This window comes from Ambystoma mexicanum, chromosome 2q, assembly GCF_040938575.1.
Source record: "Ambystoma mexicanum isolate Mex_15411 chromosome 2q, UKY_AmexF1_1, whole genome shotgun sequence".
In the NCBI taxonomy this organism is placed as follows: Eukaryota; Metazoa; Chordata; class Amphibia; order Caudata; family Ambystomatidae; genus Ambystoma; species Ambystoma mexicanum.
The window spans coordinates 1,285,193,234-1,285,214,954 of NC_090924.1; the positions used below are offsets into that span (position 1 = coordinate 1,285,193,234).

General features: G+C 47.7%; 1 protein-coding gene across 3 annotated transcripts in view; it reads right to left on the minus strand.

The window, feature by feature from the left end:
* Window positions 1-21,721, minus strand: part of DNAJC13 (DnaJ heat shock protein family (Hsp40) member C13) — a 2,820,731-nt gene that overhangs the window by 645,952 nt on the left and 2,153,058 nt on the right. For all 3 annotated transcript variants that reach the window (XM_069648714.1, XM_069648713.1, XM_069648715.1), the window contains one exon: window positions 20,468-20,581. In XM_069648714.1, coding sequence (XP_069504815.1) covers window positions 20,468-20,581 — 114 coding nt within the window. The remainder of the gene's footprint in view (window positions 1-20,467; window positions 20,582-21,721) is intronic.

The following is a 21,721-nucleotide window of genomic DNA, read 5'->3' on the forward strand; positions in this document are numbered from 1 at the left end:
CGGATGAAAAAGGTTCCATCTCCCGTCCCTTGGAAGGGACGCCCATACAGTATGGAGGAAAGGGGACGGGACGTAAAAGTCCAGATCCACTTGATGGGTTCCCCAAAGGGTGAAGATCTCTTGAAGGACTTCCCAAGCTAGTGCCCACTCGTTGGATACTGTGCTCTGCCTGCTCAGAGCGTTCGCCGCCGCGTTCGTCTCGCCAGCTAGGTGAACTGCCGATAAGAGAGATTTCTTCTTGTATTGCCCAGAACCACAGCTGCATTGCCTCTCTGCACAGTGGTAGTGACCCTACACCTCCTCTCTTGTTGAGGTAGTACATGGCCACTGTGTTCTCAGTCATTATCAGGACATTCTTTCTCCGTACAGAGGGCAGAAAGGCCTTCAGCGCTAGTCTGATTGCCCTCAGCTCCAAAAGGTTGATGTGTAGTTTGGACTCCGATGGAGACCAACAACTGCTGATTGTCAGATCGTTGGTGTCGGCTCCCCACCCTGTGAGTGAGGCGTCCGTCACTACTGTTTATCTCTGGCCATGGTTGCCAAAAATACTCTTCCCCTGAGAATATTGTCATTGCAAGCCCACCCAACTAGGTCTTGAGCAACTCTGCTCCGAACTTGCAGGTGATCCGACATATTCCCTAAAAATTGGGACCATTGAGTCCTGAAAGCCCATTGAAGGGATCTCATTCTCAATCGGGCTTCTGGCACCAGGAAAATGCAGGATGCCATGAGGCCGAGCAACCTCAAAAAAATTGAAGGACGGAAGATGTTGGGCATTCTGGAATTTTGTTACCATCTGCTGAATGTGCGGAGCTCTCACCTCGGGAGGCAAGGCTTTCCCTGAGGAAGTATCCAAGACTGCTCCGATGAATTGGAGTTTTTGGAATGGTATCACATGGGACTTCTTGTATTTGAGGGAGAAGCCCAGTCTGTGTAAGGAGTTGCAGGTGACGCAGATATTCCTGGGCTTGTTACGTTGAACAAGCCCTTATCAGCCAATTGTCCAGGTAGGCGTAGACTTGAACCACCCCCCCTCTCTCCTGAGACTCGATGCCACTACCGCCATCAGCTTGGTGAAAACCCTTGGGGCAGGGTGGAGGTCAGCTCAAATGGCAGAACTCAAAACTAATAGTGAGAACCACCAACCGTGAACCTCAGGTACTTCCTGGGCTTCAGATGGATTGGCACATGAAAGTAAGCCTCCTGAAGGTCCAATGATACCAACCATTCTTCGACTTGGAGAGACTGAAGGATCTGAGAAATGGTAACCATCTTGAACTTGTCCTTCATGAGGAATTTGTTCACATTTCTTAAGTCCAAGATGGGTCTCAATCCTTCACCCTTTTTGGGGATGAGAAAATAGGGGGAAATACCAACCCTTGCTACTCTCCGCTACAGGCACATGTTCATGTCCTGTTGCACCTTTCTCTAGCAGGGTTAACATTTCCTGCAACAGAAGCAGGTCCGGAATTTTGACAGTTGTATTCCGGTGGATGGTCCTGAGGTATTTTCTGAAAAAGGAAGGCAATAACCTTGGGCTACTGTTTCCAGTGCCCAAGCATCTGAAGTAATGCCCCGCCATTCGTTCACATGCTGAGAGATTCTGCCTCCCACCGGGGTCTTGTGTGTCAAGACCTCAGAGGGGCTTAGAGGCGGCTGCAGTAGCAGCTGAGGGGACAGTTGCCACTACTCTGGCTGATCTAGCACCCCTTCCTCATCCACCACGAGGGAATTTCATTTGCCCTCTCTGACTAGCCTATCCTCTTCCTCTTCCAAATGAGGAATAAAAACGAAAAGGACGACCCGTCCACGAAGATGAGCCTGAGTAGGAGTGTTGTTGAGGTTGATTTACAGAGATACTAAGTGACTTAGCTGCCACCTTAGAGGTCTACAGCTTCTCTAGACTCTCATCTACCTTGCTGCCGAACAACCTCAAGCCGTCAAAGGGCATATTGAGTAGCCTGGCCTGCACATCCGGTGCAAAGCCTAAATTTCTCAGCCGCACAAACTTGCGTAGCACGGTGCTAGAAGCCATGGACCTGCTGATGCTGTCAGCAGTGTCCAGTCTTGACTGGAGGCATTCCCCCATTGTCTCCTTTCCATCTTTCACAATAGCCAGGAAGCCGTCTCGTTCCTCGCCTTCCAGAATGTGCTGAGCCGTCATGCTAGCACAGTCCCACAGTGTGTAGGTAAACCTTGCCAGGGTACAAGTAACATTGGTTGACTTTAAAGCCATGTTGCTCGTAGAAAACAATCTTGCGAGACCAGGCATCCGTTCTCTTATCATCCCTGTCCGGGGGAATAGAGGGATAAGCAGATCGTCTAGTGGATGTAGCTGCTTGGACCACTACAGCTTTCAAGCGTAGGGTGCTTAGTTAAATAGTCTGGATCGGAGGATGAAGGTCTATGTTAGGCAGAATCCTGGGCAGTGCCCTTAGGGACCAATACACAAGATTAAGATTACAGGTGGTAGTACAATTTCACCTTTGGTACAAGCCTGTACTACACAGAGTGGTAGCAGTAGCGGAGCAGCCAGACTTATCTCAAGAGCAAATGAGCAGTAGTAGAAATTACACAAAGGACTACAAGCAAGCACTGACTCCAGGTGTTTGGTTAAAAAGTAAAAGTACATTTATTTTTAGACCATCTGTTCACAAAACACTTCTCTTCTATTAAATTAAAACCACACTTCAAAATACACTACACAAAACAAATTACCCTTGTGCAGAACAATTCAAGGTAAGTACCTTTGGATTTGACAGACCGGTGTTGTGAAACAAAGACGTTACCCGGGGTTATCACGCGAACATTTTTTGACAGTAATGACAGTTCGGTTTTACGAAAGAGAAGCGTACCCGCGAATAGAAATGTTACCGTAGTCAAACACACTTAGCACATGAATTAACACAAGAGAGTTGGGGATAACAATCATAGCTAATACTTTTGTCAAGGCAGATAGAATCAAGAAACACTTTCTAAAAACGTAGATAAAAGTCAATAGGCCTGCGCCAGTGTCAATGGGACAGGGGTCCTGTTGTCGAGGATCACAAGGTTAGGACAGTTCACGATTCGAGATTGCCAGGAGTAATTAGATATTGTCAAAAGGGAAGCAAAAGTTATAAAAGGGTGTTAGGCAGAAACCTGTGGAGTTCCCTTAGGGACCACTGCAAAAAGTTTAAAACTACAGGTGTTAGCAGTAAACCCAATTGGTAGCAGTCTGCACCAGCCAGATTTACTTGGTAGCTGTGGCTGAGCAGTCAGACTTCTCTCAAGAAGAGTTAGGCAGTATATAGAGTATACACAATAGGGCTAAAAATCCAGTAGCACAAGCAAACACTGACCAGAGCTTTGGTATAAAAGTATATAATTATTTATTTAAAAACACACTTGTAAAAATGTTAAGAGAGCAAAATAAAGCTCAGAGAGGTACAGACAAAAAGGGCTAGGAATTAACCCTTTCCAATACTCCATGTAAGATGGGGTGTACTGGGTCTGTAGTTTTAAATGACTACATAAAGTAAATGGCAACTTTACCTGTTTCTGTGGGACAGTAGTCCACTCCAGAAAAATTGAGTCAGAGGGAAGTCTCAAAGACAACCCTGTGTCACTGCACGGAAGGTGCTGTGTAACACACAAAAACATGGGGATCATGGAGTGGTAGCTCCAGAGCCCAAGATCACACAAACAATAGAAATACACATGGCAAAACACATGTAAGAGTGGGAAAAAGGGCTCGCACTCTTACCAGGTGGAAAAGATAAACCCCAGAAATCCAGCAAAGCTGCTGAGGGACTCATTAGGTGAGGGAAATTAGCCCTAAATGAGAATTCTGCCCAAAAGTCTATATTTTCTAGCAACATTTTTGTTTACCGCAGGTCCAGATTCCAGGGTTCCCAGGTGGCCATGACATTCCTTCGAAGGGCTGTATGAAAAGGTAGTACAGGATCCTTTGAGGACCTGTTAGGCAGAAACCTGTGCAGTTCCCTTAGGGACCACTGCAAACAGTTTAAGACTACAGGAGTAAGCAGTGAACCCAATTGGTAGCAGTCTGCACCACCCAGATTTGCCCGGTAGCTGTAGCTGAGCAGTCAGACTTCTCTCAAGAAGAGTTAGGCAGTATATGGAATATACACAATAGGGCTAAAAATACAGTAGTACAAGCAAACACTGACCAGAGCTTTGGTATAAAAGTATATAATTATTTATTTAAAAAACACACTTTTAAAAATACACTGGCGCTTATATGTCAATCAAGTTCAAACACAGTCACTATAAGTATATACACCTCCCTAGTTAATTATTGGACAAGTCCAGGTTAAGACACCACTTATTTAGCAAAACAGAGGTGAGCGCGTACCCGTAGATGGCACTCGAATAATTTATTTAAAAAGGGAGAGAAAAGGCAGAATAGGAAAAACACACAGTACCAATACTTTTAAGAAACCACAGCAAGTCAAGAAAGGCAGGGTCTACTGTAGAGCAAAAAGTTCATAGGTCCGGCCCACCCTTGGAGAGAGCAAGGCGGAATGTGCCCAAGATCACACAGTGGAAATGCACTCAAAGTCTTTGCAGAAAAGTCAAAAGAGGTTGGATCAAGTCAGAAAGGTAATGTTAGCAGGTCCGAGGTCACCCCAGGATAGAGAGTCAAGGATTTACGGGACACCTTGGACAGTGTGTTGCAAGGGAGACCAGGCGGGACACAGTACCTGAAATGGTGAGAAAGCTCCAGCGGGGGCAGTTGTTCCTGGCAGCGGGTGCAAGTCGGAGCTTCGTCCAGGGGAAGAGATGATCTCGACGTGGAGGAAAGCTGGAGGTCGTTGCTCTACCAGGGAAGAAACCAGCCGCGGAGTTTCCCTGTTAAAAGGTACAACCGTTTTATTTGCGGTAGTGGTGAAGCGTGGCTATCCGGCCGCCGGGTTGCTTGGCACGGGCGATTCAACCACGAGACGATCCAGGAAGGCGAAAAAAGGCAAACTGGTTGGTCACACAGTTAGAAAAACAGAGTGGAGACCACCCCGTAGTACCCAGTGTTCACTATTGCTTCCTGCCAGGAAGCTAAATTAATTCCTTTAGATCCGTTATTGATTGGTTTGTTTAGCTTAATTATCCGTTCAGAAAAGCAGTTTCATAAAAGCAGCTCAAAAAAGCAATTGTAGTCACTTCGTTTTCAAATCTTTACTGTTGTGGTTGTGTTTAAATCACACAATTAATCAGTGGATTCACAATTCCTCTACAAATCGATACGGCTCTTGCCAATGCATTTCGGTGCCTAGCACCATCTTCAGGGCTACATTTTAACACAATTCAGATCACAAAAATAGAATTTAAGTGTACATACCCACAGGTAATTCAGTCCCATTGTGTAGTTGGGTGAAAAGAAAAAGGAAGGACAAATTCCAATGTATTCATTAGTGGCCATGGTAACGTAAGCAATGCTTCATTGCAATGTACATAACGTGCTCGTAATCATGCATTTTTACCTTAGCCGTTCTTTCGCAATCCTAAACACCTCCTGTGTAAGTATACGTAAGTAGAGTGTCCCTGTCGGGAGAGAGGGATAATCGGCTTTCTACAATTCTCTTCTAGTCTACCTCTGTTCGAACAAAATGCCCTGTCATTGTAGCGCGTCTTACCTCCACTCTGCTTCTTTACGATCTGCTCGCAAAATGAGTCACATGCGCGCGTCCCCGTGCAAGGCTTCCCAACGGCGTTACCATGGAGTTTGTGACACCAGCCATCGTCCAGGATTGGCCGAAGTGGACGTGCCTCTCGTCCCACCCCTGTGCGGAGGGGCGGGACAAGGGACCACCCCTTTGGCTTTCTGTAAGCACTACTGTTTGGACGCTGCCTCTAGGTCAGACGCGGCTTACGGGCGGTTCTAAGGAATCTGTTTTCTTAAGGAGGGTCTCCTCTCCACCCTGGGGCTACATTTAGTTGTAATCGCCCATACAGTATGGAGAAAAGGGGACAGGACGTAAGAGTAATTAATAGTTACCCACCGTAGTGACTAACGTACTCTGAGTCCATAGTCCCCTTTCCTCCATACGTCCCACCATCCTTCACCCTAATAACACTGGTGCCGTTAGGCAATGTTGAATATTGTCAATGCGTCTATGGGGACTGACGAGTGGTGCCGGTGGGCAGAGTCAAGAGAGCGCATGCTCCCAGGGCCGCGTTTCTAAATTTAAAGGGGAAAAAGGTTCTGTCTCCCGTCCCTAGCGAGGGACGCCCATACAGTATGGAGTAAAGGGGACTATGGACTAAGAGTAAGTTAGTCACTACAGTGAGTAACTATACATTTTTATGCAAGGACAAGTGGCTTCGAGAGTGGGCTCTCTTCTTGGTCTTGCGCAGGCGCCTATCCTCCTCCTCAGGTGTGGGAGCTTCTGTTTTGGCTTCCGATGACCAAACGTTGACATGGACGGCGGTCACCCCACCGCAAGCTTGGCTGCCTGCTTCCGTAGGGACTTTGGGTTCATCTTGCCGCAGGATGCGCTCCCCTCGGTGTCTTGACCCACCCCAATGCACCACATGCATATGTCATTGTGGGTCGGTCACCAACATATTGGAGCCGCAAGTCAGAGCAGCCTTTGAAGCACGAATACCGAGGTGCGGTGTCATGATCTCTGCTTTCAAAAGATCAGGACTTGCCCGACTCCCTTGGAAGCAGACCCATAACCCCGGTTCCGAGTGCCAGCCAGTCCCAATTGGGACCTTTTGGACCATGTCCTGGCGCCAGTGGCACCAGGCTCATAAAGATGCCCAGTCCCAGCGCTGGAAGCGCCGGGCTCATAATGCTTGGGTGGACTTACCTGCAGCAGGCCATGTTGCTTACTTACCTGCCAGTTGAACCCCTGATCCTCTTCTGTTTGGGACTACTTTTCCTGTTGGGTGGGGCAGGAGCCACTCCCTAGGTTCAGAACACTGGAACTCTTCTGGAAAGCAGGAACTCTTTTTTTTACCTAGGCGTGGCTGTGGAAGGAGACACCTAAGCTCTACAGGAGGCTATTTAAACCACACCCGATGGATGAATCTTGCTTTGCGTTATTCTGCATTCTCTGCAGCAGAACGCTCATCGTGCCTTCTGCTTCTGATCCTGGGCCTAAGGGAACAAAGGCTTACCATCCTGAAATCCAGTCTTCAGCAGCACCTGTAAAGACAAAGAAAGAACAGGTTAGCACTACGGTCTTCAGTGGCAGCGCATCTCTTACCTGGTCCATCGGCTATCACCAACGCCTCGCGCTGCATTCCGGCATCTGAAAGACAAAGGCTTACCTACTCTTCGCATGCTCCGGAGGTCTTCGCACTGCATTCCGGCATCTGAAAGACAAAAGCTTACCAGCTCTTCGCACGCTCCGGAGGCCTTCGACGCTGCATCCCGCATCTGAAAGACAAAAGAAGGTGCGTTTAAAGACATTGGGCAACTTTATTACTCACGTGCCATTACTCCTTCCCACGCCGAATCCAGTGGGTATTCCAGCACCCTTCAGCTTCTCTAAAGCTCCGAACTTGTACCTGCAAGATAAAAGGGACAGTTAGTGCGCATCGTGAAGCAGGCTACAAGCGCTTACTTACGTGCTTCCAGGCGCTTCTATTCCTCACGCGGGTTCGATCCTCAACTCTCATCAGGCCGCCATCTGCCATCGCCGGAACCCTGCAAAACAAGAGATATCATTACAAAAGACTTTTAAGACATTTGAAGTGCCCAGAACTTACCGTTCGTGCAGTTAACGACGGACAGCAGTCCTCTGAGGTCAAGAGGCCTGCACCCTTATCCAGTGAAGAAACTGGTTACGGCACCCTGCCCCGAGGCAGATGGAGAGCTCGGCGTTCACTTACCTAAGGTGAGGGCGTTAACCTTTGGGGTTCTACAGGAGAAGAGAAAGGGAAGAGGAGAGAGGCACCCAATAACCCCAGTTCATTAATCCCATATTTTCTATCTGCAGACATCTTACTCTTCGAGTCAGACATACAGTGCACAGAGGTCCAGCCCAAAGAGCCAACCGTGTGTTACACATCACCTTTGAAGATACGGCATTCACCCAGTCAAGACCGGCACCTCTGCGGGAATCAGGTGAGCGTTACATGCGGACATGGTAACTCGTAATGACATTTTTGTCAGAAACAAAACGTCAAGTGAAAATAGAGATATCGAAGATCGCGAGTGTTCCTCACAAGCAGCGTGCTGAGCGCATGGAAACAAAGGAACTGAGGTACGGAGCGTAGTGACACAGTATATATCCACAACACCCACATCACTTCCAGTGCAGATGATAGAGTACCTAGTCAAGGCGGATCGAGGATAGACGGCCGAGTCAAGGTCCACTAAGCCCCCTCTCAATGTTTTTTCTGAGCAGCTGAAGCGGGAAGTGGATATGTATTCGATGAGGAATCTGCGTGAAAAAAGCAATCAGTTGAAATATACTTTTTCGTCCCTATCTGGCGGCAAGGATGGGTAAACCGATGATTTGCCCCCTCAAGTAGCAGCCTGGAACAATTCAATGTCTGAAGATGCAGGCCTGTACTTCTTGATAAATCCCCCTAACCCCCCACATCCCCTTTACTGCTGGCACCAAGCAGGGCTTCTGCCAAAGCACCATAATCAAGGCAGCATGGAATGGCAGTGTAGGCTCCTTCTTAGGGCCTTTGTCCAGAATGTCTTTAAGGTCATATTCAGTGATCATCTTTCTAGGGGGTCCCCACCCTAACGCCTCTGAGACTTTCCCCATTACTGACCTTAAAGCTGTGCTGGGGTGAGCATGAGAGTCAAATCACTCTCATGGGAAGAGCCCAGCCTTCTTGCCCTTGGAGATCAGTATCCAGGTCCTTGAACCTGATCTCCTCCAAGAAAAACTCCTCTAGAGGGTACAACAGTCTCATGGGCTTGAGACCAAAAGGGATCTCACCCACTTTTTCATCATAGATTAGTTTCAAAGAGGACAAAGTCACTCCTTGCCCTTCGTGCAAGGTGTGGCACGGAAGTGTTGAAACTTTTATGCTGAAGTGCAGACATGGCTTTGTGGGGAGTCGAGGTGGGTGCAACCTTTGACGACTATGAAGGTTTCTCGGGTCTGCTTGATGTCGTGCTCGGGCCACTTGGTGCATTCAATGAGTCTTTAGAGGAATCCCTACTGGTTTTACTTCGCACAGTGGGCTATGACCCTTTGGTGGCCATCAACTCTGAGGAGGTCGATGGGGCGGCTTTTTCAGAGACATCCAACATTAATTGCTTCCACTTCTCCGCAGTCGAATTTATCTGGGAACCTTACCCGAGTGTCCACAGACTAATCTCAAAGTGTGCCCTCCTTCTCTTTTTTCTTCAAAGATGAGTGATGGGAATCCCTCCAGGAGAGGAACCTCTTGTGCTAATGCAACGTCATTTTCTCTGCAGGTCGTTCGGATGACCATCTCTTTATCAGGGTGAATTTTCAAAGGTGCAGAATCTGGAGACTTGGATGACGACTTCCCAAGTTTTAGCTTCGAGCTCCTTCAAGACCTTCGGGATCATAGATTGATAGAGCCACAGTCGTGGTCAACGACCAGACACCATTAAGTATAAGCTGAGAGGATTGTTAAGTGACATTTTACCATCACAGTACTTAAGAGCACTTGGAAACTCGATAGCTTGCATTTTTCGAGCATATCAGAAAAACAAAAGGGCTTACTGAGGTGTGAGGTGTTCCAATTCTTGCGTGCGGAGCATGCAGGAAAAGGACCCAAGGTCATGAGGCGGGTGGCGCCTATTTATACTGACGTTGCATTCGGACCCGATGTCGAGGTCTCCTTCCGCCGAGGCAGCATGATTCCCCCTGGTGGTAAAAGAAACTCAGAAATTGTGCTGCTGCCACAGAATACATCCAAGATGAGGAATCCGTGGGAAGATACTATACATTAGAACAGGTCCACCACAAAGATGGGACACAGTGTTTGAAAGACAGGGAAAAACTGAAAGTTGCCATATGCTTACCACAGTTACGAATATGGGCAAGGGAAAATCACCTGATAGGGTTGGGTTCGCAATTGAATTTTATGACATCTGTATCTGCTAGAGCTGTACGACATTGGGATGAAGAAAGGTACCCTTCCCGATTCCTTACGCAAGGTGTTAGTTTTATTGCTACCTACACAGAAGGATCTTCGTGATGTCGGCACTTTCTGCCTGCTGACTAAGATTATGGTTGACAATAACAAATTGGCTAGGATAACTGGCAGAGAAGCTGTCTAAGTTGATTGGTCATCTGGTGCAAAAAATCCTTGCAGGATTCATACCACAGAGCAATATAAAGTCTAATGTTGGAAGACTATTGCCAATTATGGCACATATTCAGAAAACACTGCAGCAATTGGCAGTTGGGATGTGTGTATATGTAGAAATTCGGTGGCAAGTCATTATTTTAGGGCGCGCTAGTACCTTGCAAATGTTAACCCCTGACTGTATATTATTTCCATATATTATGCTCTAGATACCTCTTCCAGATTTGAAGCAGCCTAATTTGAATAACTGGCAGCCAAACCCAATCAGAATCACCAAAACAAATAATAATAACTTTCCGGCACACAACGCTGAGAATCTGACAATATTTTGAGTAAGCCACCATGAGAATGCGGTTCGTTAAAATATTAAATGATGGAGACACAGTGATGTCAGAAAACGACATCAAGGTTACACCTTTACAATACTGTCCTGCATTTGTACTCTGCAGAACCCCACATCAGATCACCAAATAATCCAGTATAGAGACAGGCACCAAAGGTAGAGACAAGGTTTATTTCCATGTAGCTGTATAGAAATGGGACGGGAAACGCGTAGAGTATTGCCATCCCAAAAGGGTGGCACCGGAATGCCGAAACCTACACTTTTTATTTGTATTATTTTTTACATTTTTTTTCAAAATAAAGCTCATTCAGAAAACTCAGTAAAATACATTCCGTTTGTTACCTTAATGAACTTTCTAAATTACATCTCGGGATATGGCTTTACAGGACCATCTGAGATGAGATTTATGTAGTACTGTTCAGCCCATCCACGTGAGAGACCACCTCCTTTCCAGGAGCTTTCCATTACACCTAGCAGCACAAAACTGTGGACTCTGCATTCAGGTGATAAGTTCTGTTCTCAGGCAGCTAAACCCGCCTTCATGATCTAATGTAGAGCGTGTAGATCGGCATTGCTTCGCCTTAGATGGTGACTTCCCTCCTCATATGGCCTTATGGATACTTGCTTACCTGCCAACCAATAAATATTCATTTCACACCAGCTCCCTGAGCATGGCTATGCCTCTGGCGTCGTGGCTATAACTCTGTCATTGCCACAATGATGACTGCTGTTCAGCACTGTCTAAGGCTCATGTATGTCCATGGACCTAAAGTGAAATTTCACCATCATCCAGAACCCCAAATGTTTTTTCCATTTAATCCCAGGACTTTTCCAACATTTACAAAGGCAAATAAGTAACAAAGTAGCATGGGGTGTAAAAAGGCACATTCAGCTGGAAGTCAAAATAGGCACAAAACTAAGGGATTAAGTATCAATGGATGCACGCTGTAACAATCAGACAATATGATCTTGGTGGGTTCAAACATTTGAATGTGCACCATGGAAGAACTATATCAATGTCTATATCTGATGCAGTACTTTGACACAAAGGAAATGATTATAAAGTAATGTTCAAAACCATCAGTCTTTAAGTTAATGAAAGAATTAACAGATCCAAATTTTAAGAGCCCTAGGCAATGTCCTCTCTTTTTAATATGAAAGAATAGGCAAAATAATTCCAAACTGAATAAATGGTGTAATCATTATAAGATTACAAGGAAGACAGAATGATTTCTGATGAGCCGATCTTCTACTGTCTTAAGAAATTAGGAATATTTATGAGTGTTTAATGATGGCCCAAATATGCTAGCCAGTACACGAAACATGATTTACATTTTGGATTCATAAATGTATCTCAAGAATCTGCTTATTTATTTTCAGTCTCACTTTGAAGTTTTTCTGATTTACCATTATTGATAAACCCTCTAAATGACATGCATTACTTACCGTAAAAGCATTTCTGATGATTGTATCTGCTTAGATTCACATGCTGTGCATATGGTCCGACATCCAGTGGTAACCGCGGAGTAATGCATCTTGTCTTTCGGGGACCGAAAGGGGACGTCGGCATAGGCGTGTCTGAAGCACTATCCCTATCGTGACGTCTGTAGTACCCAAAATCCCTCACGCGCCGAGGTCCCTCCGATTGTATTTTTTCTGCCATGAGGGAGCCCAAGGCTATAGTGAGTGAGTACATGAAGAGAGAAAGTAGTAAGCAGTCTATGTTCCTCCCACCCCGAGTGGGGAGGCAGGGAGAGCGCATGTGAATCTAAGCAGATACAATCATCAGAAATGCTTTTACGGTAAGTAATGCATGTCTTCTGATGCTTGTTAGTCTGCTTAGAATCACATGCTGTGCATAGACTAGCGAACAGTACCCGGAGTTGGAGGTGGGTTGTGAGAAGGAACAGTAGAAAAAAGATGTCTTAGTACTGCTTGTCCCACCTGAGAATCAGACCTAGAATGAGTGTCTAGGCAATAGTGTTTTGTAAAGGTGTGTACAGAACTCCAGGTTGCCGCTTTGCAAATGGACTCAAGAGGAACATTTGCAATGAATGCTATGGATGCCCCAGTGCCTCGAGTAGAATGTGCTCTAGGCTTGAAGGGCAGTTCTCTCTTTGCAAGAGAGAAACATAGTGTTATGCATTTGACAATCCACCTTGATATTGCTGATTTAGAGACAGGATCCCCTTCTCTACCAGCTGCCACTGAAACAAAGAATTGTTTAGTTTTCCTCAGTGGTTTAGTTCTATCCATGTAGAACATGACTGCCCTGCGCACATCTAGTGTGTTAAGGCTTCTTTCGGCCATGTTAGTAGGTCTCTGGAAGAACGTGGATAGTTCGATTGACTGGTTCACATGGAACTTCGAAATAAATGTTGGCGCAAATCTGGGGTGTGTGCGCAGAACTACCTTATCTTTGTGGACTGTCACAAAGAGGTCCAAAAGCTACTAGAAAGGCGGTCTTGTAAGTCAGGTCTTTCAGACTAGCTTTATGCATAGGCTCAAAAGGGGGTCCCATGAGCCTAGTTAAAACCACATTTAGATCCCTCCCAGGGGCTGGGTGAGTGATGGGGGGATACATTATTTTAACCCCTTCCATAAAGGCTTTAATCACAGGTATTTTCCACCACAACACCTTCTGCTGTGACGTGGTGTAGGCTGACAACACTGCTAGGTGAACCTTTAAGGAATTGAAGACTAACCCAGAGTCCAACAGATGGTTTAGATATATGTGTGAAGGCGAGCAATCAGTGGAATTGACGCCTTTGGAACTGCACCACATGACAAAACGTTTCCATTTGCTGGCATAGTGATAACGTGTGTTAGGCTGTCTTGCCTCCCACAGTATGTCCATGCATCTTTGAGGGAGTTGCAGATGTCCAAACTCTTATGACCTCAGGAGCCAGGCTGCTAAATTCAGAGTTTGTGGGCATGGCTGCAGAGTCTCCCCCCTGTCCTGAGACAACATATTGTACGGGCAGGGCAGCTTGACTGGTGGGGAGAGGGACATTTCCATCAGGTGCGCGAACCAAGGTTGGCAGGCCCACATGGGAGCCACCAGAATCATGGTGACTGGTTCCTGGTGCATCTTGTGTACTATCTTGTTCAGAAGGGGAGTCAGGGGAAAAGCGTAGACAAATTTCCCCGACCAAGTTATTCAGAGACCGTTCCCCTTGGATCAGCTCTGGGGGTACCTGGAGGCGTAATCTTGGCATTGGGCGTTCTCCTGAGTAGCGAACAGGTCGATCTCTGGAAACCCCCATTCTGCGAAGACGTTGGATACAATGTCTTTGTGCAGTCGCCATTCATACTCTTCTGGCAGAGGAAAATCTCTGCTGAGTACTTCTGCCAGAAGATTGAGTTGTCCTGGAACATGTTGGGATATCAGGAACATCTTGTGTTTAAGAGCCCATATCCAGATGTTTTGGGACAGCTTGGATAGCCCTGGAGAGTGAGTGCCCCCCTGTTTGTTCAGGTAATACATTGCTGGTGTGCTGTCGGTTAGGACCAGCACTGTCTTCCGTTGCAGTTGCTTCTGAAAGGCTTTCAATGCTTTGAACACTGCTAGTAGCTCTAGTAGGATTATTTGGTTGGACGCTACCTGAGGGGACCACACTCCGTGCGCTGTCTGTTGAAGCAGGTAAATCCCCCCCCCCCCCCCCCATGAGAGATGTGTCTGTCTTGAGAGTGGCTTCCACTGCAGGGGTGGTGAAGGTTTTCCCCTTCAAGAGGTTCTCCCTCGACCACCACTGCAGAGAGAGAGCACGAGTGCTGGCGAGACAAATAACATAACAGATCTTCCCATTGTCCGCTGGCCTGACACCACTGGCTGTTGAGCCACTCTTGCATGGGACGCATGCGCAGCCGCGCGTGGGGAACCAAGTATATGCATGATGCCATCATCCCTAGCAAACGCATTGCTTTGCGTACCGTCACCTCTCGACTGGCTACATACTGAGGAACCTGAGAGAGCATGTTCTGAACCCTCTCGCTGGAAGGGAAGACTAGACCGTCTTCCGTACAAATTAGAGCCCCCAGGAACTGTTTTACTTGGCTGGTACTAAGCTGGATTTCTTTTCGTTGATAGAAAATCCCAGGCTGAACAGCAGGTGTACTGTTTTTTTTGGGTGTTCGAACGAGTCCTCCGTGATGAGCCAATCGTCGAGGTAAGGGTAAACTGGAACTGAAAGTCTGCGCATGTGTGCCACTGCCAGGACCTTGGTAACCACCCTTGGCGCCGAGGCTATGCCGAAGGGGAGTACCTTGAACTGGTAGTGTTTGTCCTGAATCACGAACCTTAGGAATTTTCTGTGCGCTGGCAGCATTGAAATATGAAAGTATGCATCTTTCATATCAAATGTTGTCATGAAGTCCCCCTGTTTTAGCAATGGGACCACCTCTTGCAGTGTTACCTTGCAAAACTTCTGGGGCTTTATGAACTTGTTTGCTGGGCGCAGGTCTAGAACAGGACGCATGGTGAGATCCTTTCTGGGTACAAGGAAGTACACTGAATAGATACCCTTGTTTACCTGAAGAATCGGGACGGCTTCTATGGCATCCTTTCCCAGCAGCGCTTCCACCTCTTGGATCAGGATCTGCAGATATTCCGGAGAAAGGTGTCGATGTTTTGGCGGTCTGAACTGTGGAGGTCGGGCGAATTCCACGCAGTAACCGTGGGCAACCGTCTTTAAGACCCACAGGTCTGAATTATCCCCTCCCATGCCCTGAGGAAAGATGTTAATCGCCCCCCGACCAGGGAGACATGGGAGGGGACCTGGACTTGGTGGTCATTTCGGACCCGAAGTTGACGCTCCTCTGGAATTGGAGCCTCTGCCTCTATTCTTAAAGCGCTTCTGACCCCTCTGGGGTTTGCAGCAGGTTGACATGAGTTGAAGTTGCCCGTGCCGAAACTGTTTTGAGCTGCGCGGACTTGTCCTCGAAATGACCGCCGAGAATTACTGCCCCTCTGTGAAGAGGATTTCTGGGAAATTTGGTGCAGCGACTTAATAGTCTCGTGCTCCTTCTTGGCCGTCTCCAACGCATCGTCTACCGCCTTCCCGAACAGGTTGGCCTCTTCGATGGGTTTGTTGATAATGGATGCCTGGGCCTCAGGCCTGAAGCCTGACGTGTGCAGCCACGCGTGCCTCTTTAGGAGAGTACCCTGTGCGAGAGACCTGCCTGTTGTCTTTGTGGTGTCCAGGGTATTTTTTACAACATTTTGATTGGCAAGTTTGCCCTCCGAGACAATGGCGAGAAGCTTGGCTCTGGTTGGTTCCGGAACCTCTTGAAGGCCTTCCTGGAGTAGGTTCCATTGGGCGTCGACGTAGCTTGCCAGTAACTTCATGTTATTGGCAATCCGGACGGTATAGGCCGCCGCCGACGTAACCCGTTTGCCTAAGGCATACAACCTTTTGGACTCCTTGTCCGGGGGTGACTCTCCTGTGGCAAGGGGAACCCCTGCTCTCTTGCGAGTGTTGGTCACCACCAGGGAGTCTGGGATTGCGTGTCCTTTGATATAAAGCGGGTCGGTGGGGGAGGGTCGGAAAAGTTTTTCGACCCTTGGGTTCACAGCCCTAGTCTGACCGGGTGTGAGTAAGGAAGGGGTCAGCCGTCTCTTTACAGAGCTCAAGAGTGGGATAGACTGGCTTGCCGGAGGCTTTTCATTAATAATGTCCTCCGTGAAATATTGTTCGGGCAAGGCTTCCAGCATGGCAATTTTAAAGAATTCTGCTGCTTTTTTCAACATGTTGTTGAAAGCCATTTGATCATCCACCGGGGAAGCTTGTCGAATCGGGGTGGATGGGGGAGAGTCGAGGCAAACGATATTAGAGTTGTGATCGTCCTGATGGGTGTCCTCCCAGTTGTCTGTTGCCCCTTGATCTTCCCCATAGTTGTCCAGAAAAGAAGACTCCTCTTCTTCTGTATAGATGTCTCTATACATGTCCATCTGGACATCTTCTTGATAGCCAACTTGGTGTTGGACATCTTGTGTTTGAGGGTTAGGGCCTACCCGAGCTTTTTTCGGCAGAGGTTGATCAGAAGCCCTGAAAAACTGCTCCAGCCGATCCATACACCCCTCGAATTGCTCTGTGGTCCACTTGGATGACCCAAATGGACCTAGCTACATAGGAACCGTGTTCTCCGCCCTAAGGCGTTGAGAGGATCTCTTCAGGGTGCTTGAGAGGGGTACCTGGCCTTCTTCGTAAGAGTCATCGGGATCGGCTTTCAAATCCGTGCAAAACGTTTCGGCGGATTGGCTCATAACTGTGGGCGGAACCGGTACTAGGCCCACTGTTAGGCAGAAACCTGTGCAGTTCCATCTGGGACCACTGCAAAAGATTTAAGTCTACAGGTGTTTGGCAGTAAACCCGCTTGGTAGCAGTCTGTACCACACAGATTCACTTGGTAGCTGTGGCTGAGCAGTCAGACATCCCTCAAGAAGAGTTAGGCAGTATACAGAGTATTCACAATAGGTCAAGAGAACACAATAGAACAAGTAAACACTGACCAGGGCTCGGTGTAAAAGAGATATAATTATTTATTTAAAAACCACATCTAGGAAAACACACATGCACCAATAGTAAGCAATTCAAAAACACGGTCACTAAAAGATATACGCTCCCTTAAAAGAATATTAGACAAGTCTTAAGTAAAGCCCCACTTATTTTCAGACAGCGGTAAATGGCACTCTAATAGTTTGTTTTTAAAAGGGAGAGAAAAACAGAGAATAAAGTGAAAACAGATCCCAACACTTTTACAAGAACATAACAAGGGAGGAAGGCAAAGTAAGACCGTGAAGTTAGAGTTCAATAGGCCGGATCCACTTTCAGGGGATCAAACGAAATGTGTCCAAGGTCACACGGTTGCAGTGCACAAAAGTCTTGTAATGGTTCAAAAAGGAGTTGGACCAAACAAAGGGACCAGTTAGAGGGTCAAGGCAGCCAGTCCAGTCCAGAAGGTTAAGGGGTTATTATTACCTTGTAGCAATCTTTAGAAAGGGAGGCCTGGCGGACACGGTACCTTAAAGTGGTGAGAATACTCCAGCAGGGGCAGTTGTTCCTGGCAGCAGATGCAAGTCGGTGCTTTGTCCGGGGGAAGAGAGGATCTCGTCGGGGAGGAAGACAGGAGTCCGTTGCACTGCCAGGGAAGAAACCAGCCGCGGAGTTTCTCAGGTACAAGGAGCGGTCTGTTGATTCACGGTTCAGTGGTGAGTGGCTATCGGCCACCGTGGTGCTTGGCACGGGCAGTTCAACCACAAACCGGTCTGCGGTGCGAAGTAGGAAGGTAAAACAGGTTGTGCCCACCAGTCAGGGGAAGAAGCCGCTCCAGCCGGGAGATCTTCTCTGTCGTCGGGAAGTGGTGAGTCAGCTCCGCAGGGCTCCACCGGTGGTTTCGTCGTGGTAGGTCGGCTCAGCTTCTCCCTAGTCGGATTCCCAGGTCCTGTGGCGACTTCTGAAGTTCCAGTCCCAAAAGCCCTGCTTTTATGCAGCACACCCCCATTCACTCAGCCTAGCTGTCAATCAAACATGCTAAGTGGTGAGCCGGGGGCCAATCACACAAGAGTGCGACTTGAGTTACCAAGGTAACTCAGTCCAGGATGCCTAAACCCCCTCCCACACCCTCTGTGGTACCCAGACAGAGTGGCACCACTTTTGGAGGCTTCTGTGGAGAAGCCCGCCAAAAAGTGGAACAAAGGGCTCGACTTGGGTTGGAGTCACAGAAGAGAACACAAACACCATTTTAGAATCGAGTTCTGGCAAAAAATACCAACCGGCGAATTAATATTAAATAAATAAACCGGCGGTATGTTCGAGGCTATGAGAATTAAATAATTAAAGTTGGTAGCCTCGAACAATGGGAAAATCCCATAGGAAAATATTCGCGGTCGAATATAAAAAGTAGTTTCCACTGCCACCAGCCAAAACTCGATCAGGGGGGACGGAGACGTGCCCCCTCGACTAACAGACCCCGGGGCAATCGAATTGCCCCGACCAGTACGTCCACAATATGATGGTTTGTACAGGTTTTTGTTAATAATTTGGGACTAGTAAAGCCAATGGTGACTTTACATGCCCTGGGAGACAGTAGTCAGTACCAGGGTATGGAGTCTGTGGTGGGGGGTCACTATGACACCCCTGTGTTACTGCATGGCGGGTGCTGTGAAAAATGCATAGTAAAAACACATGAGACCCTATGGAGTAAAGGACCCCATAGCCCATAAAACACATTAGCAGTCAAAGGAACACCATAAATCATGTCCAAGAGTGGGAGAAAAAGAGTCTCATTCTTGGCAGGAGGAAAAAAAAAAACTCCAGAAATCCAGCAAAGCTGCTGGGGGACTCACTAGGTTAGGAAATTCAGCCTAAAAGAGAGAATTCTCCCTAACCCCCACCGCCGTAGCAATCCTATTGGTGCTCTTACGGATCTTCGGGAGACAACGCCTCCGATGATGTGTCGGCAGTGAAAATGTCTTCCGCGGCTCCAGAAGTGCCAGCGGATGGCTTCTCGGGTAGAGGCCTACTCGTAGTTTTCGGGCCTGTACGGGCCTTGGAAACCTTGGAATCCGTCAAAGTTTCTTGTTCTGAAACTTCGGCACGTGCAGTTTGGGGAGTAGCGCCCTTGTTATGTTTATTATGCCGAGTCATCATGCGCTGCTGCGGATGCGGGGAAGGCTTCGCATCAGACCGATCTGTGGGTGCCGCCGAAGTTTCCGGCGGACCCGTTGGCGCTTTCGCCTTCTTCGACAAAGTTGTGTGCTTTGTGCGGTGCGATTGTACTCCCCCGTCACCGGGTGTGGTCCCTGTAGCAAGACCGGAGTCGAGCCTGGAAGGATCGGGGACGGGCGTGGCAGCCCTAGAATAGTCGGCCTCAAGGTCTATAACGTCCGCGTTGGACGTTTGGTCATCCGATGTACCCCCGTCACTTTCGGCTGGTGTCGCGGCAGGGGAGGGAGGCTCCACGCGTGACATTCCGTACGCGGCCCACCGCTTCAACCGGCGCTCCTTAAGGGTTTTATATTTAAGGAGTTTACACGCCGAACACTGCTTTTCGTCATGCCCTAGGGGGAGACAAGTTTTTAAACGATGTGTGCTCGTCTTTCCACAGATATCTGACCCTACACACAGGGCAGAATCTAAATGGAGTCCTTTTCATAGCAGAAGGGAAGGGTGACCAGACCAAAAAGGAAAGCAGTGGAAAAGAGCAAAGACATCATAACCGTATGGCAAACCCCGAGCCCACTCTCCCTACTGTGTAGGTCGGCCAGAAGCCCCGACCATGTGGAAGTCCGAACCCCGGATCTTAGTCGCCGGAACCCACAGCAGTAGACGATTCCCCCGTAGTCTTCGTCGAAGATGTTCTTGATGGGCGAAGTGACTTAACGGGGATTAAACCGACAATTCGGTAAGATAAACAATGTCTCATGAAGAGCTCTGGTATAGGGCGACCAGTTATCTGGGCGGAAAAAAACAATCTGAGGGACCTCGGCGCGTGAGGGATGTTGGGTACTGCACACGTCACGATAGGGATAGTGTTTCAGGCACGCATATGCCGACATCCCCTTTCGGTCCCCGAAAGACAAGATGCAATACTCTGCGGTTACCACTGGATGTCGGACCATATGCACAGCATGTGATTCTAAGCAGATTAACAAGCATCAGAAATACTATTTTCAGAAAGGAAACGATTCAAGCTGCAGCTCTTTCTTTACAAGCAGCCGTGATTATGAAGAGATTTCAAGGGTAGTTCAACTATGCACATTACTTGTTGGCGAAGATTTGTTTAAACAATGCCGTTGTAAAATGTTCCATTCATGACACTGGTGGTCCACAAATCATTTGTAGTTTAAGATCCAACAGGTTTACTCACTCTCTTGACCATACTTTCTTGTTCAGATTCAAGGAATTCTAGAAGTTCAGCTCTGGTCCCATTGTTCCATATTAAATAGGGATTTTCTGTGTTGCTATTGAGTATCTTGAGAACCTGGAAAACAGGCAAGATGATTCAAATCAGTTTCAGATGAGGTAATGACAGACACCAAATGTATAAGATTTGAGCATATTTGCTAGTAGACACATTGTTCAAACAGTCAACTATGAAAAACCCCATCTTGAAACAGTCCTCGTATATACAAAATGAAATGTTCAAGCAACACAATATCTGCAGGAAACTGTATGTCACAGATGGCCTTAAGAACACACCAACTCTCAGAGGGATAGGACGAAAGGAACAAGTTACTTACCTGTAACTGTTGTTCTCCAGCATGGGTCTGGCATGGATTCACATGCTCATGAATATTCCCCGTCGTCAGGCTGGGAATCCTCGGTAAAGAAAAAACCAGTATCAGTTTCGTTTCTGATCTGTCTTTCGTAGTAATAACCAATCACTGGTCTCTGCGTCATACTGACCACAGCCAATGACTGCCCTCTACCTAAGCACCGCCTCTGGCAGCCATCTTCAGATTTGGAAGCACGTGAAGTGGCAGTATGACCAAGTGAAGAGCCGCAGAGGGGTAGGCGGGAGGGTTCGCATGTGAATCCATGCCAGACCCATGCTGGAGAACAACAGTTACAGGTAAGTAACTTGTTCCTTCTCCAGCATGGGGTCTGGCATGGATTCACATGCTCATGAATAAAGAATACATAGCAGTACACACATGCACAACCACGGGAGGTGGCAAAGGCTCAACATTAAGCATCACATCAACTCAACATTAAGCATCTTACCTCCTCACCAGGCTCACCTCAGGCGAACAGGTTGCGCAGCACTGCTTGGCCGACCCTGGACTCCTCCCTGGAATCCCGGTCGACGCAGTAGAATTTCGTGAAGGTGTGCGTCGACCTCCACGTAGCAGCCCTGCATATGTCCAGCAGGGGCACACCAGATAGGAACGCCGTGGTAGCTGCGATCGCTCTGGTGGAATGGGCTCTCGGACGGCCAGGCAGCGGTCGGTTTGCCAACCGGTGACAGTACATGATACAGCCGGAGAGCCATCTGGAGATGGAAGCCTTCGAGAGAGCCTTCCCCTGATTGACAGGTCCAAAGTTCACAAAGAGTTGTGACGTCTTCCGAAAACCTTTCGTGCGGTCCACGTAGAACTTCAGCGCTCTAGCTACATCCAGC